The 19,030-nt window shown below is 41.1% G+C and overlaps 1 protein-coding gene across 10 annotated transcripts in view; it reads right to left on the bottom strand.

The window, feature by feature from the left end:
• ADAMTSL3 (ADAMTS like 3) overlaps positions 1-19,030 on the bottom strand; it is a 378,195-nt gene that overhangs the window by 81,304 nt on the left and 277,861 nt on the right. For all 10 annotated transcript variants that reach the window (XR_008705347.1, XR_008705348.1, XM_055555931.1 and 7 more), the window contains one exon: positions 6,406-6,559. Coding sequence is in view for 8 of the 10 variants with exons in the window: in XM_055555931.1 (XP_055411906.1) it covers positions 6,406-6,559 (154 nt within the window). In the remaining 2 variants the exon portion in view is untranslated. The remainder of the gene's footprint in view (positions 1-6,405; positions 6,560-19,030) is intronic.

Here is a 19,030-nt window from a genome sequence, read left to right on the forward strand (position 1 = left end):
ATCTAAAACACAGTAGCATCTGAAGAATGATTGTTGAAAGAACTGATAATGAAATACTACCATCTGACACTGAAAACAATATATGCCCAGGCAGAGAGATCATCTCTGTCCTTAGGGCACTGCATAGTGCCTGGTACATAGTAAACTCTTACTGTTTATTGAATGAATAACAAATAAATGACAAGCAAAAGATAAAATAAATGTATGCTGTTGGATGCTGCAGGAGGTTAACAACCAGCCCAAGAAAGGTGCTGGTGAGGCAGCCTAGGGGCTGGCTGGGTTTCCAAGGGCTGCAGCTCTGTCAGGCAGGTGGGGCTGGGTGTTCCTGGAAGCCGAGAAAGCTTAGAGGAAGAGCAGAAGAAGGGAAGATGAGAGTCTGAGAGCTGAAGAGGCTGGTACAAGGAGGACCACCAGGAGCTGGAGAGAAGTGAGAGGATTCAACTTAACCTGGGAAGGGGATAAGGCATATTTTTCTTGACATTTTGGGGCTTCCCTGGTGGCTTAGAGGGTAAAGCGTTTGCCCGCAATGCGGGAGACCCGAGTTCGATCCTGGGTCGGGAAGATCCCCTGGAGAAGGAAATGGCAACCCACTCCAGTACTCTTGCCTGGAAAAATATCATGGGTGGAGGAGCCTGGTAGGCTACAGTCTATGGGGTCACAAAGAGTCGGACATGACTGAGTGACAACACGTTTGTTTGTTTGTTTGTTCTCGACATTTCAATCATACAGGACATGTCTGGGTGCCTCCCCACCCTCAACCACTTTGATGTCAATACTTGGATTAAAAATAAGAAATCTTTACCAAAATTCAGGAACCCTTAAACCAGGAGCCATCACTGAAAAAAAAAAAATCTAAACTCAAACATTATTTTCTTCAGATGCCTGATTAGAAGCCAAGACAGATAGACATTTAATAGCAATCTGAGACTTTTAATAACAATCTGAGGCTGATCTAAGCTTGACACATTTGAAAAACATGTCTTTGAGTACAACTCATTATACATGCTTTGGGGGCCTATATATGAAAAAAATGTCCAGAGCTATTGCCTAACTACCCCATATAAACTCATATCCTAATGATCCAGAAGACACAATATTAGTTACTGTTACGTTTTACTCCATCTTAAAGCCATGACAGGAATTAAAGGAAGGTGGTAATGACATTAAAAATAACTAATATTTTTGAGCCTACAGTATGCTCCTGGCACTGTTTCTAAGCACTTTCTAGGTATTAATTCTCAGAACAATTCTATGTGGTAGGTATAATTACCATTCCCATTTATTGATGAAAAAGGCTCTGTGACGAGCCTCACAGAGATTGAGTCTGTGTCAATGTCACATGACGAGATACTGAAAGAAATGAGATTAGACTCTAGTTGGTTTAACCACAATGTCATAATACCTTTTGGAGATTAAAGAAATTTAGAAATATTATAGAGGAAGGTAGGATTTGTTCTGGTCCTTCAAGAATGGGAAGAGTGACAGTCACTAGATATGGTGAAGGGAAGAATTTACGGGAGGAAAGGTTGGAGGTGGGAAAATGCAGGGAAGGTCTGGGGAGAAGCAGGAAGGGCCCTCTAACTGGAAGGACTGTATGGGGCACCACTGGCCTCCAGGGAGCGCTCAAAACATCTTGCCCAGCCCCACCCCCCAGTCTTCACCCCATTGCACATCAAGGGGTCAAAATGAAGAGCAAGAAGACTCACTCTTCCAAAGAGGATAGTTTTCACTTAAACTCAAGGCACTGATTAGGACACATTTCTAAAAATGGAGCCTTGAAAGGGAATAAAGATCACAGCATAGTCAGGCTTGATTTTTCTTGTCTTCACACCCCTTCCATCACTGAGGGATCAGGCCTAAAAAGAAGACCATACATTTCCAGTATGGTGAGCAAAGCAGGTGGATGTGACGTGAAGGAGAAGGGACAGTTAGAAGGTCACTATGCTATGCCACAAGCCTTGACATTTGTAGTGGAATAAAAGTGAGTTCATCCATGGAGACATGAGAACTTGGGAGTTAGTACAGTGATTAGGAAATAACTGCTATGATGAATTTCTTGGGAATTCTTAGGAACAGGAAAAAAAAATCCACATATTATTGCCCAGGTAAATCAGATAGCATGCATATGAAGTATGTCTAATCAGGATGGTGACATTATTTTCTTTAGCAAATCCCAGTAGCTCAGGTCAGGGAACTAAAAAAACAAGCCAACAAAAACTACCTAAAAGTAGGTGATCACCCATCAGGGTTGAATGAGTAGGGTCGTTGAGGCAGTGGGTTAAGGAAGGGCATAGAGATCTGACTACAGCACTGGTAAGTGCGTGATGATGACATGCCAGTCAAGAGGAGTGGTTTCTAGTGCAAGAGCAGGGAGTCTCGGGACAGCAATGCAGGAAGGTCACAATGAAGCATTAACTAAAGAAGCAGACGGTGAGATGGGGGCGGGAGGAAGCCCAGAAGGTTATTTGAGTACCAAGCAATGAGGAATGAGGATGGGGGGAGTTAGGGTGTTTGTGATGGACATGTACATTCTGCTGTATTTAAAGTGGATAACCAACAAGAACCTACTTACAGCAAAGGGAACTCTGCTCAATGTTATGCAGTGGCCTAGATGGGACGGGAGTTTGGGGGAGAATGGATACATGTATATGTATGACTGAGTCCCTATGCTGTCTACCTGAAACTATCACAACGTTGTTAATAAGCCATACCCCAATACCATGGTGTGATGGTGGTTAGGGAAATTGATCACGTTGGGGATTAGGGACATTAGGGTATGAGAAAGTCATCAGCATGGGTGCAGTTTGTCCTGGATGTTGGCAAATGTCAGAAAGAAAGAATGGACCTGTAGTGGTCCTAGAGAAAGGTAGAAAGGATCCTGTGGGTCAAAGCATCTGAAGGTGAGGGCCATGTGCTTACTATGAGATGACAGAGAGAACATGGTGCAGAAGCAGCAGGGGGAGGATGTGAGTGCCAAGCTCATCCCTGGCTCATTCCTGGTGGTGGGGAGAAGAGGATGCCATTGTTTTTGCAAGCCAGGGCCACTGATTCCTGGGGATGGTGTGAGGCCAGCCTACAGCTAAAGTGGGGGCCCAGCTCGGGGTGACTTGGCTGTGCTGGGAACACAAATTCCTGTCTCTTGTCTGCTTCCATGACCTACATGTTGGCAAGCTAGAGTTTTTATCTAAGTTTTTATCACTAAAACTTAACATTTTCTCTGCTTTCTACTGTATGTCAAAATAGTTTATAATTGCATCTCATACCACACCACATGCCCTAATAACCACGATGTGTTCCCACATGTTACTCTGCTATTATTTTAGAGAAAGCTGCCAGAATTCAATTTAACTCTCCTCTAAGGTAGTTTATGGTCCAGCCGCATTGCTATGCAACCATCCACAATTAATAAAAATCAGACAGATAAGCAGCCTATACCATGACACTGCACCATATACCACATACGTTCTTAAAATCCAGGACACTATAAAACTTGGGATCTCAAAGTTATGGAATCTCAAAATTTTGAAGATTTAGTCTTAAAGAATTCCCAGGGGAAGGAAATGAATGTTGTCCAGGAATCAGCACAGAGAGGTGGCTTAAACATGGGCCCAAGAATCAGATGGACTCGTGGTCAAGGAGGCCAAGAGGCCCAACTGACAGCCATGGGTCCTTGGTCAAATCGTGGACCTTCTTTTCATTTTGAGTTCCTCATCTCTCAATGGGGATGACACCTGTCTCACAAAATTGCTGGGAACTAAATATGATGATGCAATAATGCCTGCAGGGAGGTTCACAGAGGAGATCAGATCAGATCAGATCAGTCGTTCAGTCGTGTCCGACTCTTTGCGACCCCATGAATCGCAGCACGCCAGGCCTCCCTGTCTATCACCAACTCCTGGAGTTCACTGAGACTCATGTCCATCGAGTCAGTGATGCCATCCAGCCATCTCATCCTCTGTCGTCCCCTTCTCCTCTTGCCCCCAATCCCTCCCAGCATCAGAGTCTTTTCCAATGAGTCAACTCTTCGCATGAGGTGGCCAAAGTACTGGAGTTTCAGCATCAGCATCATTCCTTCCAAAGAAATCCCAGGGCTGATCTCCTTCAGAATGGACTGGTTGGATCTCCTTGCAGTCCAAGGGACTCTCAAGAGTCTTCTCCAACATCAAAGTTCAAAAGTATCAATTCTTCGGCACTCAGCCTTCTTCACAGTCCAACTCTCACATCCATACATGACCACAGGAAAAACCATAGCCTTGACTAGACAGACCTTTGTTGGCAAAGTAATGTCTCTGCTTTTCAATATGCTATCTAGGCTGGTCATAACTTTCCTTCCAAGGAGTAAGCACCTTTTAATTTCATGGCTGCAGTCACCATCTGCAGTGATTTTGGAGCCCAGAAAAATAAAGTCTGACACTGTTTCCACTGTTTCCCCATCTATTTCCCATGAAGTGATGGGACCAGATGCCATGATCTTCGTTTTCTGAATGTTGAGCTTTATGCCAACTTTTTCACTCTCCACTTTCACTTTCATCAAGAGGCTTTTTAGTTCCTCTTCACTTTCTGCCATAAGGGTGGTGTCATCTGCATATCTGAGGTTATTGATATTTCTCCCAGCAATTTCTCAGTAAATGCTATAAGGCTATGACTTAAAAAAAAGTCATTATTGTTACTTTGTTTTGTGAGTTTCTTCAGGAACATTTTTGGTAAACTTAGTAGTGTGTGTGTGTGTGTGTGTGTGTGTGTGTGTGTGTGTGTGTGTGTGTGTACATATATTTCTTTTCCTAAGAAACATTAAAAATAATAGCTACCTTCTGATTTTTTTTCTTACCATAAGTTCAGGGGGGTACCTGAGGCAGTTAGTGTTCCTTTTTATGTGAATACTTAAAGACAGTGAGAAACAATCAGGAAAGGGACCCTATCCCGGGGTCCCCAACACCCAGGCCACAGAGCAGTACCGGTCGGTGGCCTGTTAGGAACTGGGCCACACAGGTGAGTGAGCAAAGCTCCATGTGTACTTCAGCTGCTCCCCATCACTCTCTCATCACTCCCAAATGGGACCATCTAGCTGCAGGAAAACAAGCTCTGGGCTCCCACTGAGTCTGCATTATGGTGAGCTGTATAATTATTTCATTATATATTACAAGGTAGTAATAATAGAAATAAAGTGCTCAACAAATGTAATGGGCTTAAATCATTCCCAAATCATCATTCCTCATCGGCTGAAACTGGTCCTTGTTGCCAAAAAGGCTGGGGACTGTTGCCCTACCCCATTTCTCATGACCACACTGCTGCCTGATTTCAGCTACCATGCGGGCAGCCCTCCGCTCATTTTTTATCAACCTCCTACATGAAACATGCATATGCACATGTACCTATACTAATTCATGTACACTGAAGATGGAGATGACTGCTACATGCATTTTAGCTTTGGGATATAATGAAACCGTAATATTAACTCTTTATGCTCAGCTTATTATTTATAATAAACTGAAGAAGTATCTAAACAGTCACCTTTAAAAGCCAAAGCTATTTCACATTTTCATCCTTGCTTGTTTTAGATTATTAGAGTATCCAAAAGAAGAGATACTTGAATATTTAAAAATACTTAGCTCATCTACTTTGAATAGGATGAATCCCCACATATCATTAGCAAAGTGAATCAGAAAGTACTTCACTTATGGTTGCCAGGGGGAAGGATGGAGTTTATTAGAGTATCCAAAAGAAGAGATACTTGAATATTTAAAAATACTTAGCTCATCTACTTTGAATAGGATGAATCCCCACATATCATTAGCAAAGTGAATCAGAAAGTACTTCACTTATGGTTGCCAGGGGGAAGGATGGAGTAGTTAGGGAGTTTGGGATAGACAGGAACACACTGCTATATTTAAAGTGGATAACCAACAATGTCCTACTGTATAGCACAGGGAACTCTGCTCAATGTTATGTGGCAGCCTGGATGGGAGGGGAGTTTGGGGGAGAGTGGATACATGTATATGTATGTATGGCTGAGTCCCTTTGCTGTCCACCTGAAACTATCACAACATTGTTAATCAGCTATACACCAATACAAAATAGTATTTCAGCTTAACTTCTACTAGGAACACTCCTGAGTTGTAAGTGGGGGAAATCATGATGAAGCGGAGAACACAAGGAAGTGTAAACCCAAGTGAGGAAGCCTAGGGGTGCATTTGTTAAGAGGGTGGACATTTCTTCAAGCTGACTTTTCTTAGAGTTGTACCTTGGTCATCAATATTATACCGTTTGCCACTGATAACAATGCTGAGTTCTGCTTGATTTTCTGTACTTACAGATTAGAAATGAGTTGCTCTATGGAAAATGAAACCACTGGAGGAGGAGAATAGAATGAGCAGATTCCACGAAGTGTGGACTTTCCATACTTACTCCCGCACACAGGCATCTGGCAAGATCTCACCAGAGGGGGTCCAGAAAGATGCCGGCACAGAGTCTCACTGAGGGGGACCCGACGGCCTTTGGCCGTCAGCTTCTGGCACATCTGCTGTCTCCGCTGGGTTCCAACACCACAACTGACAGAACACTGTAATGAGAACGGTGGTGACAGAGTCAAGCAGAGTGAGAGCAGACACACGTCCCCAGCAATAGCCACGTCTCCCACAGTGAAACAGGATGTACAGGTGTGCCAATAAATAGGCAGTTCCCAGGCCTGAACATCTTTCAGAATACGGAGACTTTCTCTCTCCCCACCATTCCCTTGCCCTCCCCTCTGCCTTTTCTCTTTTCCCTCCTTCCCTTCCTTCCTTCTTTCTTTGTTTTTGAAAAAAATCTATTTGTAAGGTGGGATCCCCTGATAGCTCAGTTGGTAAAGAATCCACCTGCAATGAAGGAGATGCTGGTTCAATTTCTGGGTCGGGAAGATCTGCTGGAGAAGGAATAGGCTACCCACTCCAGTATTCTTGGGCTTGTGCCTCAGCTGTTTTGTAAGGTATGAGGCCCACTGTTTTTTCCAATTTTACTGAGATATAATTGATTTACAACATTGTATTAGTTTAAGGTATACAACATAATGATTTATATATGTATATATTGCAAAATGATTACTACAATAACAGCCAGAAACTCACAGCATGAAACTGGAGCCGATTATACAGAGTGAAGTAAGCCAGAAAGAAAAACACCAATACAGTATACTAATGCATATATATGGAATTTAGAAAGATGGTAATGATAACTCTGTATGCGAGACAGCAAAAGAGACACAGATGTATAGAACAGTCTTTTGGACTCTGTGGGAGAGGGAGGCAGGGGATGATTTGGGAGAATGGCATTGAAATATGTATAATATCACATAAGAAACGAATCACCAGTCCAGGTTCGATGCAGGATATAGGATGCATGGGGCTGGTGTACTGGGATGACCCAAATGAATTTTCTGATCAGCCTGATATTGTTGCTGATATATTCTGACATTCGAGAATATCTATTGACTCGCTGCTAAGAAGAGGGACAGGCACATTCACATTTCCACATCTCTTCTCTCCAAACATTCCATTTGCTTTTGTTAAACTATTTAGCTAATGTCAAGATTTTCTGATATGTATGTTCTGTTCTGAGATGCCAATGCTGGCTGATTAGCCTTAATTCTGCCCTTAAATGAATTTATGATGCATCTTCTGTTTTTTTTCACCAGGATCTGTGTCTTTCTGGATTTTTTACTGGGAGTCATCTTGGTGTGTCTTCTTGACCCTGAAAGTCTTGATCCCATACCATAAGACAGACTTATGCATGGATGATCTGACTGCCTCTCTGTTGCCTTTCCACATGGAGAAAAAAACAAAATGAAAAGAAAAATACTTGGGTCATAGTTCCTTTCTTAAAAAATGTATTTATTTAATCTTTTGGCCACACAGCATGCGGGGACCTTAGTTCCCTGTCCAAGGATCGAACCAGTGTTTCCTGCATTGGAAGCACAGAGTCTTAACCGTTGGATGGCCAGGGAAGTCCCTTTCCTTCCCTTTTGAACTGTGGCAAGTTTCACTGTCTGCTGGCATCTAAGGCTACTGAGAAGATGTGTGAGGCCAGGCAGATTTTTGTTGTTTGTTTGACTTTTATGCTCAGAGGCCTTTTGCTCTTGTATTTTTTTTTTTTTTTACCCCTGAAGTTCAGCACCTTATTTGCTGGCTGTGTCTTAGTGGGTCTTACTTTCTTGGCACGTAGTATGCCATTCCGATCTGAAGGTTAAAACTTTTATTAGAGGAAGTTAATTCTCCTTATTATCTCTGAATATTTTTTGTTCCACTTGTTTTGTTCTTCTCACAAATACCCATTACACTCATGTTTAATCCTTATTATCTCTGAATATTTTTTGTTCCACTTGTTTTGTTCTTCTCACAAATACCCATTATACTCATGTTTAATCTCCTCTGCCTTCCATATCCATCACTGCCTCTAAAAACCAATTTTACATCTTAACTCTTTTCCATATCATCTTATACGAGTCATTCCAGCTTATATACCATAGCTCTCTGTTTTCAGTTAATTTTTTGTTGCTTGTAAAATAACTTTTATGTCTGCTATATAAATTTTTTCTTTTCAGTTTTTTCCCCTGACTATTCCAAGTTGTCTTTTCATCTCCTTCTGTTGACTTATAACCTCTTTTTGAACTCAAACCTCATTTTAGAGCCACTCTTCCCTCCACTCCCTCCACCCTCCACCCCCCTCCCCCCACCTTGAACCAAGATATCATGACTATAATTTCCTTGGGAGTACACAGACTATTTTTTGACACTTTTCTCTGGCTAATATCATTGCGATGCTGTTGTTCATGTGACTCTTGCTCCCTGTTCTTTTCCCCATGCCCTGACTTCTTTCTGATCCTTCACTTCCCCCCTTTAAGTTTTGATGCTTAGTTTTTATGCTGGAGCTTTAAATGTAGCTGGCCATTCACCTATGTGAATAACATGGGTCAGGGGATGAGCTTGGGCATTTCCATCAATTTCTTGTCTTCCACAGTCTGTCATCAAATTTTTATTTCCTCTGCCCACATCTCTCTTCAAACTTTGGCATTTGAAGGGCTAGAGTGACTCAGGGAACAGTCTCTTAAGTAACTGTAATCACCCAGCAAGCATCCTTCATGCCACTCCATCTCTGCAGCCTTCCTGGGCTACAGGGCCACCACACATGGTCTCTCCTGCAGCTCCATCTGCCCCACAGCTCTGGAGGGACATTCACGGTATTTTCAGGGGCAGCACATGGTCCCCCATACAGTGTCTATAAGCAAGAACCGCTGAGCAGACCTTTTAGGACTCTCACATTTACTCCTCTGGAAATCTACCTCCTGCTCGTGCCTGAAGAAATATTTGTCAGCCCTCAGCCTTCTCTCTTTCATTTTGGTTCAGATTTTATGGTCTTTGGCAGGTGTGTTTCATAATTTATAGTTTGGGCTTGTGGCTGTTTCATTGTTCATTGAAGACAGAGTGTTCTCTCTCTTTCATTATCTTTGTGGGGTTTTTTGCTGGGTTTCAAAGAAAGGGAATGGAATTTTTAAAATGCTTTTATTGTTCTCTTCAACAGAAAGCCCTAATTATTAATATTTTTTCAGTGCCAAGGGAAGCTTTTTGTAAGCTTTTGAACAAGATAAAAATTACCATATAGCAACTTATGATGTACATTAAATCCCTTACATAGGAAAGGGTTTGGTTCCAAGAGCACATTCATAAGTCCAACTTGTTCCTAAGTCCAACAAGGTTACCCTAGGTACCCAACTAACACAATTGGCTATGTAGTACTGTCTGTAATAGAAACAGGTTTATAATACTTTTCACACAAATAATACATTAAAAAAATAAACATTTTTTTCTTTCTTTTTTTTTATTTTATTTTGTTTTTATACTTTACAAAATTGTATTAGTTTTGCCAAATATCAAAATGAATCCACCACAGGAATACATGTGTTCCCCATCCTGAACCCTCCTCCCTCCTCCCTCCCCATACCATCCCTCTGGGTCGTCCCAGTGCACTAGCCCCAAGCATCCAGTATCGCGCATCGAACCTGGACTGGCAACTCGTTTCATACATGATACGAGTTGCCAGTGCAGGTTTGATGCACGTTTCAATGCCATTCTCCCAAATCTTCCCACCCTCTCCCTCTCCCACAGAGTCCATAAGACTGTTCTATACATCAGTGTCTCTTTTGCTGTCTCGTACACAGGGTTATTGTTACCATCTTTCTAAATTCCATATATATGCGTTAGTATACTGTATTGGTGTTTTTCTTTCCGGCTTACTACACTCTGTATAATAGGCTCCAGTTTCATCCACCTCATTAGAACTGATGCAAATGTATTCTTTTTAATGGCTGAGTAATACTCCATTGTGTATATGTACCAGTGCTTTCTTATCCATTCATCTGCTGATGGACATCTAGGTGGCTTCCATGTCCTGGCTATTATAAACGGTGCTGCGATGAACATTGGGGTACATGTGTCTCTTTCCCTTCTGGTTTCCTCAGTGTGTATGCCCAGCAGTGGGATTGCTGGATCATAAGGCAGGTCTATTTCCAGTTTTTTAAGGAATCTCCACACTGTTCTCCATAGTGGCTGTACTAGTTTGCATTCCCACCAACAGTGTAAGAGGGTTCCCTTTTCTCCACACCCTCTCCAGCATTTATTGCTTGTAGACTTTTGGATCGCAGCCATTCTGACTGGTGTGAAATGGTACCTCATAGTGGTTTTGATTTGCATTTCTCTGATAATGAGTGATGTTGAGCATCTTTTCATGTGTTTGTTAGCCATCTGTATGTCTTCTATGGAGAAATGTCTATTTAGTTCTTTGGCCCATTTTTTGATTGGGTCATTTATTTTTCTGGAGTTGAGCTGTAGGAGTTGCTTGTATATTTTTGAGATTAGTTGTTTGTCAGTTGCTTCATTTGCTATTATTCTCTCCCATTCTGAAGGCTGTCTTTTCACCTTGCTAATAGTTTCCTTTGATGTGCAGAAGCTTTTAAGCTTAATTAGGTCCCATTTGTTTATTTTTGCTTTTATTTCCAATATTCTGGGAGGTGGGTCATAGAAGATCCTGCTGTGATGTATGTCAGAGAATGTTTTGCCTATGTTCTCCTCTAGGAGTTTTATAGTTTCTGGTCTTACGTTTAGATCTTTAATCCATTTTGAGTTTATTTTTGTGTATGGTGTTAGAAAGTGTTCTAGTTTCATTCTTTTACAAGTGGTTGACCAGATTTCCCAGCACCACTTGTTAAAGAGATTGTCTTTAATCTATTGTATATTCTTGCCTCCTTTGTCAAAGATAAGGTGTCCATAGGTGCGTGGATTTATCTCTGAGCTTTCTGTTTTGTTCCATTGATCTATATTTCTCTTTGTGCCAGTACTATACTGTCTTGATGACTGTGACTTTGTAGTAGAGCCTGAAGTCAGGCAGGTTGATTCCTCCCATTCCATTCTTCTTTCTTAAGATTGCTTTGGCTATTCGAGGGTTTTTGTATTTCCATACAAATTGTGAAATTATTTGTTCTAGCTCTGTGAAGAATGCTGTTGGTAGCTTGATAGGGACTGCATTGAATCTATAGATTGCTTTGGGTAGTATACTCATTTTCACTATATTGATTCTTCAATCCATGAACATGGTATATTTCTCCATCTATTAGTGTCCTCTTTGATTTCTTTCACCAGTGTTTTATAGTTTTCTATATATAGGTCTTTAGTTTCTTTAGGTAGATATATTCCTAAGTATTTTATTCTTTCCGTTGCAATGGTGAATGGAATTGTTTCCTTAATTTCTCTTTCTGTTTTCTCATTATTAGTGTATAGGAATGCAAGGGATTTCTGTGTGTTGATTTTATATCCTGCAACTACAGTACAGTACCTTGAAAAAGTTCAGTAGTACCACCTACATCATTGCTGCTTTTTATGCTTGCTTCCAGACATCCTGGGCTTGAAATAAAGACACTGCACAACTGTATTCTACACAGGACTGTACAGGACTCTACACACAAGCACAACCAGTTGTAGGGGAGGCATGCATGAGACAATGTACCTCAGATCCATGAACTAACTTACATGATTGGACATGCAAATACACATTCTCATCTTTTAAAGTTTGCAACTTGAAGGTTTGTATGTAGGGGATTTTTCAAAAACAAGTCAAATCATCATCTAGGAGTTTTCCATATAATATAAAAACAGTAGCTAAATAATTGCCAATCACCATTCACAAGCCATTTCTAATGATCAATATTTGACTTTTTATCCCCACTATGAATGGGAGGATCAGTTGCAAACCCCTTTTCTTGATAGAGATCTTACATGATCTTGTGTTTGCTAAGTTCAAGGTTAGCATGCCACTTGCACATGTCCACAGTGGAGAGAGTGGAGATGACAGAATCAGTGGCATTAATTATAAGTTACAAAACAGCAACTTTATGCCAAAGCTTTGTGATTATTCAAAAGCAATATGGTAGACTCCTCTGGAAGAGCACAAGCAACTTTGTAACTATTTGTCTGTGACCTTCAAATTGGAACGTCTGTTGAGCAGGATATAAAATCCTTGGCTCACATTTTCTTTTTTTAAATATATTGCTCCACTGTTTTCTACTGTGATGTGGCATTGTTGAGAAGTCTGATGCTAACCTGATTTTCTTTCCCTAATGAGTGACTTTGTCCTTTTGCTGAGATACGCTTACACATTATTCTTTACCATTAAAGTCCAGTGGTTTTAGTAGAGTATGTCTCGATATGGACCATTCTGGGTTGACTTTTCCATGTATGTGGTATGCTCTTTCAATATAGCGATTTGAATTTTCTGTTTATAGTTTTGTTCTGTTGTTTTGGTTTTCTTTTCTCAGGACTCTAATAATAGATACATGATTTTCTTTCTCTGTTTTTTACAGCCATCATTTCTGCTTAAATCCTTTTTGTTTTTCTTCAGTTATTTTCCATTCTCTCCTTTCTTTTGTTTCTCTTATTACACTTTCTGCATCTGGTCATTCTTGTGTTCCTTCTAGTTTAGTCTATGTTTCTGACTTTTCCCTCCTTAGTTTTCTAATTCTTTCCTGAACCCTGTCAGCTAATTTTTCACATCCCCTGTTATTCACCTCATTTCAGAATTTTTCTATTTTTGATTTGTTTCTATAGATGTCTTAGCTTCTTTTAGTTGATTTTATAATAGTTATATTTTCAATCACCTAAAAGTCAAATTTTCATTATGTTGCTACGTTATTGATACTTTTTTATTGGGGTATCCTTCTATGGGGTTTGGTGTTGGTCTTGTTTAAACGAAACAGATTTTTCTCTGTACTTTTGAAATAGCGTAAGGGGGTATTCAAGGGAGTTATTTCACTGTAAAGGACTCCCTCCTCTGGTGCTGAAATGAAGTATTCAAGGGTTTGGCCACAGTTTTGAAATGGACTTTTCTAGACTCTTCTACTCCCAAGGAGCTGAAGGAACTGAACATCTTTCCTTTACCCCTTTGTTCCTTTTCAGCTTGGCTTAACATTCTGGCAGGTTTTGTTGTGCACTTCTTCAGTCTTAAGGATATGAATTCCGCCAGTGCTCTCCAATCTTCTTAAGGCCCTGAATGAGTTTGCATGATTTTTCTTGCTCTAAACCACACACAGGAGCCTTGAGTCTTCTCTCAGTTTCACTGATTATCTCAGACCAACATGCTAAAGGTTCTTCTATTCTGGAATAGGACTACTTTACTGTGGTGATATTTCTCTGTTCCATGGCTCTTATCCTTGTTTCTTCTCTATTTGGCAAAACTAATACAGTTATGTAAAGTTTAAAAATAAAATAAAATTAAAAAAAATAAAAATAAAAAAATACTCTAACTGCTACACTTGCTATTACATATGGTTTGCCCCCCCGCCCCTTATATCACTTCCATTAAAGTTACTATCTGTTATCTTTTCCTTTCTTTTGGCAATTCCAATTGCCCTGTTTTCTGTTTTTTTTTTGTTTTTTTTTTTAATGAGAGATTTTGGAATATTAAACAACTATGCTGCTATCATGATTTTGCTTCACTGGAAGCTTCCTAAGCATTTTTAAAGGAACTGCTATTAACAATATATTCTTTGATATCAAGGCATTCATTTTTCCATGTTCAGTTACCACTTAAATGCTGACGATTCCCAAAACTATAACTTTACTGTAGATCTTGCATGAGCTACAATTCTTTATTGATACCTTTATAGATCCTCAAACTATACCCATTTAAAAAATCAACTCATTTTCTGTCCCTTTCAAGTCACCTTCCAAGCATGTATTTCCTTCTCTAATTGTTAATATCATTTTTGTCCATTAATTACCAAAGATAGAAATCTAGGACACTCTTTTTTTTTTTTTTTTTTTTGCTCATTTTTATCAATTCAATTACCAAATTTGCCAGTTAGTTCTGCTAAATCTCACTCAAAACCACCCATGATTATTGATCCCAACTGCTCATTATCTCTCATTCTTTTTATTTCCATTTTCATCAGACAAGGTCCCTCAAACTCTAGGTTCCTTCTTCTTCTAACACATTGTTCAGAACTACTGTCTAAAAACTCTGCCTTTTTTTTTTCTCCATTCAGACACCTCCTACAATGCCCTCAGTGACTGTTAGGGATAAATCCAAAGTCCTTCACAATCTGGCTGCCACCTCTCTTTCACCTCTCACCTTCCTCCATTTCTTTAACTCATTCTATCTTAAGCCACATAAGATTGATAAGCTCACAGCCTATACCTATGTATATACTCTTGTCTCTGCCTAGGACACCCTGCTGTCTCATTTCCACACATCTGGCACTCATCATTTAACACCCAACTCTTAATCTACATCTTCTACAACACTTTCTTGGGACCCAGGGAGACTTAGATTTTCACATAGTTCTGTAGATGGGATATCTTTATTCGTCTTACATATCTTTTTCATCCGTCTGCCTTTGAAGCCTGTATTCTTGGTTGTCTCAGATTCCTGGTACCTGGGGCATTCAATCACGAAAGTGAAAGTTGCTCAGTCGAGTCTGACTCTTTGCAACCCCATGGAATTATATAGTCCATGGAATTCTCCAGGCCAGAATACTGGAGTGGGTAGCCATTCCCTTCTCCAGGGGATCTTCTCAACCCAGGGATCAAACCCAGGTCTCCCACATTGTAGGCAGATGCTTTACCAGCTAAGCCACAGGGAAGCCCAAGAATACTGGAGTGGGTAGCCTATCCCTTCTCCAGTGGATCTTTCTGACCCAGGAATCAAACTGGGGTCTCCTGCATTGCAGGTGGATTCTTTACCAACTGAGCTATCAGGGAAGCCCATAATCAATCATAGCAGTGCTCAGTAAACGACTGTGAGGATTCAAGGCTGTGGCAACAGGCATATTCAAGTCAGAAGAAGCTTCTACAAGTCTCTCTATTTAAGTCCACAAATAAGGGCATTTCCATCCTACAAACCTGCTTATCAGTAAGCTGAAACTGTCTTATCGATAAGATAGTATATGTGTATGTGTGTGTGTGTGTGTCTGGAAAACACTTTCATGCAATTGTGTGCTAGTACATATTTTACAACAGGGTTCATGGAGAAAAGGGCCCTGACTGTAACATTTGCCAATTTCTGTGGTGTAAATACTCCCATCATGGCTGATGTCAAGCTGTTATTGGAATATCACTGACTACACAGTAGGATGAGATCACAATTGGTTCTCAAAAGCCAGTACGAACTGGCTCTTAACACGTGTTGGAGTACTCCCTTCATAAGTCATAAATAAAACATCTATTGAAAACTGGAAAGCCATGTTTGGAAATTCATGTATCCTGGGCATATCTTGAGCTGTACTTTGTAAAATGTCTCATGTATAGAGACCATTTCCTTTTTATTTAGCATATGGACAGATTTCAAGTATTGAAAGAGTTGGCAGGAATAGGTAGTTGAACACAGGAGGTGAACTCAGAGATGATCACAGGTGTTGGAAAGACAGTGCTACATGGACAGAGACAGGAAGTAGGTGGGGAAGCTGGATGGGATGAGGGTGTCCCTTTGCTTGAGGATCTATCCTACTTGAAGAGCTAAGGATAAGGTATCGAAGAGAAAACCAGAAACTTGCCCAGAAACAGAAAATCACCTATAGAAGTCAGAGAAGAAGTCACATCACAGAATCATCTCTGGAGGGTAAATGTAGCGATAAAGATCAAAGGGTCAAACATTGAGCTTTTTGAAGATTTGGAAGAAGACACACCAATACAAAACATGCAGTCACGTTAAATAGGAAAAATAAAAAACACCAAGGAATATCCTGAAGGAGAATGATGAAAGTGGATGAAATGGCCAAATGCTCCATCGAAGCACAGAGAACAAAGAATGAGGAAAGGCTACTGGATTTCAGGCAGTGGGAGGGGCCACGAGACAACTTTTGGAATGACTGCCCCATAGAAGAGTCAACGCTCCTTTCTTGTAGCTACAAAAGCAGCAATAAGAGTTGGTGCTCCTTTCCATATAAAACTTGGTTCAGATCTAAGGAAATCAGGGAAAAGGAATGATACAATGAATGAACAAAGCCCAAACATGCCATGAACAGAGTGAGTGAATTACAGCTGCAGCCTGAGAGGCTTGGCATGGTGAAAAATGGAAATTCTGGCGTGGCTTTTTGGTCTTTCTGGGACCAGGGGTAGTGGCCGGTTCCAACGCGGAAGGGACACATCCAGAACCATGAAATGGATGGCTTCCCTGGAATGAGCCATCCCATGGCAGAAGGATGAGTCTGACAGAAAGCTTTAGGGAGGATGGCAATTTGGCATCAGGATCTCTGCCAAAACAAGGTAACTCAGAAATGAGAGAAAATATTAAATAGCAACAGAAAAGCTGAACCATACAGGAAAATATAAACTGCAGGGCAACACATGTGTTTGACTGGACCCAAGTCTGAACACCAGCTCTGCCCAGCTGTGACATGGGCACACCTGCTCCTCCTCCAGATGCATGTTTCCTGGATATGTGGCCTTGGCTGGGTGCAGGCAGATGTCTTTATTGGGCTTGAGCTTACCTCTTGGAGTGTGCACAAGCTTGTTCTTGCCTCCACGATGGCCACCTAGGAAACTGATCTGCCTCTGGTCTATCCCAGCTCACATGGATAACCTCCTTTGTCTCCTTTTCTTCCTCCCAACAAAATCCCTCCCAGTGAATGATTTTTCCTGTCCTGTTAGCTAGCCTGAGTTTTTTCTACAGATCATGACTCCAACACACTTTAACATGTCTCCTGTCTTTGCAAAGACACTTGAGGAAGAATGTTTACCTGCTCAGAGGTCTGCAGGGCCCAAGGACCTGTCAGCGATCTCATAGCCACTGACTGCAAGGACACTATCAGCCAGATGAGAACACCATATGGGTGCTCAGGAAGTAGATTCCCATTAAAATGCAATAAAAAAAGCTGGGTCATTATGAGTTAGAGCTGAGAAATGCTGTATGATTTTAGAGACTAGAAGACGTCAGAGAGGAGGGAAGCTCACAGCTGGGCCTGGGGGTTTGAGGGTATCAACAAGAGCAAAGACACAAGGCAAGCCTGAGTCAACAGAGTGATGGATGTTCATTTAGTGAAAGATAACCAGCAACTGCAAATTCCATCATTCACAGAGAGAAGGAACAGTAGAGGAAAGTGAGGGTGTCACCCCGTCTCTCCTTTCTAAAAGGCCAGTGGGAAGAGTTTGTTCCAGTAAACAAGATGGAACTGTGAAGGCCTCTGCTTTCTCGGAGAAAAGAAGAGATGAGGAGGGCACATCTAGATACAGGGGCCTGCTTTCCACGCCACCACTGCTCATACCTCTTCTTTCCTTTTTCCTGCCTCTTCCTCTTGAGTTAGGGCAGCATGTGCCCAAAGACATTACTTCCCAGAACAATCCCTACTGTGGACACACTGAAGGGTTCAAGAACTCTCCCAAGGAGAAGGGGCAGGTGAGGAAATGCTTCCCAAAGGGTACTGTGCCTGACAGCACCTGGGGAGTCTCATTCAAATGCAGATTCTGATTCCTTAGGTCTGTGTGGGACTTGAGATCATCATCTCTTACAAGATTCCAGCTTCCAAAGAGATCCCTGTGAGGTTGGGGTTGGCATATACACACTATTATGTATGAAACAGACAACTAATGAGAACTTACTGCATAGCATAGGGAACTCTCAGTGCTCCGTGGTGACCTACATGGGAAGGAAAACCAAAAACACAGAGAGGATATGTATACACATATGGCTGATTCACATTGCGGTATAGCAGAAACCAACACAACACTGTAAAGCAACTATACTCCAATAAAAATTTTAAAAAGAATAAGCAAGACTGGAAGAGCTGGAATAAGAAGAAAGGGGGCTGGGATGTGAGTCCCATCCGTTCAAGGAAAGCCCCACAAGGAACTGAAAGTTGATTTTTCAGGCAACAAGACCTTTAGGAGTTGACTTGATAGATGGAGTGGTGGGAGTACTATGAGGTGTTAAGATAGTTTGGAGGGGGGAAGATGGTATAGAGGCAGGGAATCAGGTGGGCAGTGTAATACATAAAAGAGAACCCTTGCAATAAGGCCAAAAGGCAAGGATTCTATTTCTACTTCACAGCCTATTTTAGCTATTTGTGTTTGATTTCTCCCTCTTGAAAAATGGGTATTGCTACTAGACTATATTAAGTCCTAAATATGCACTAAAATGTTAGTTTGGGATTCTGCTTATTGCAATTAATGTGAGCTTGAGAGGATAGAGTAAATTCAGCAGTGGTATCAATGGAATACAGAGGAAGTAAAGGTATGAAACATTTTCAGAAAGTTGAAATGACAGGGTTTAATAAAATTCTATATAAGGAGACATAAAGCAGAGAAGAACGAAACTGATTTTGAGTTAATCCTGGGATACAATGACTTTGGTTCTCTCAAAAGACAGAAGTCATGGGACTTGGTGTAGGAGAAATATGATGAGTACAGATTAAGTAATATTGAGTAAACACAGAAAATGAATCATTATGGGTGGGTCTGGAGCAGGGCACTCACACAACCCGGAGAGTAAATGTGTCCTGAAATTCTGTGTCCTGGAC

Source organism: Bubalus kerabau, chromosome 19, assembly GCF_029407905.1.
Source record: "Bubalus kerabau isolate K-KA32 ecotype Philippines breed swamp buffalo chromosome 19, PCC_UOA_SB_1v2, whole genome shotgun sequence".
NCBI classification, from domain to species: domain Eukaryota; kingdom Metazoa; phylum Chordata; class Mammalia; order Artiodactyla; family Bovidae; genus Bubalus; species Bubalus kerabau.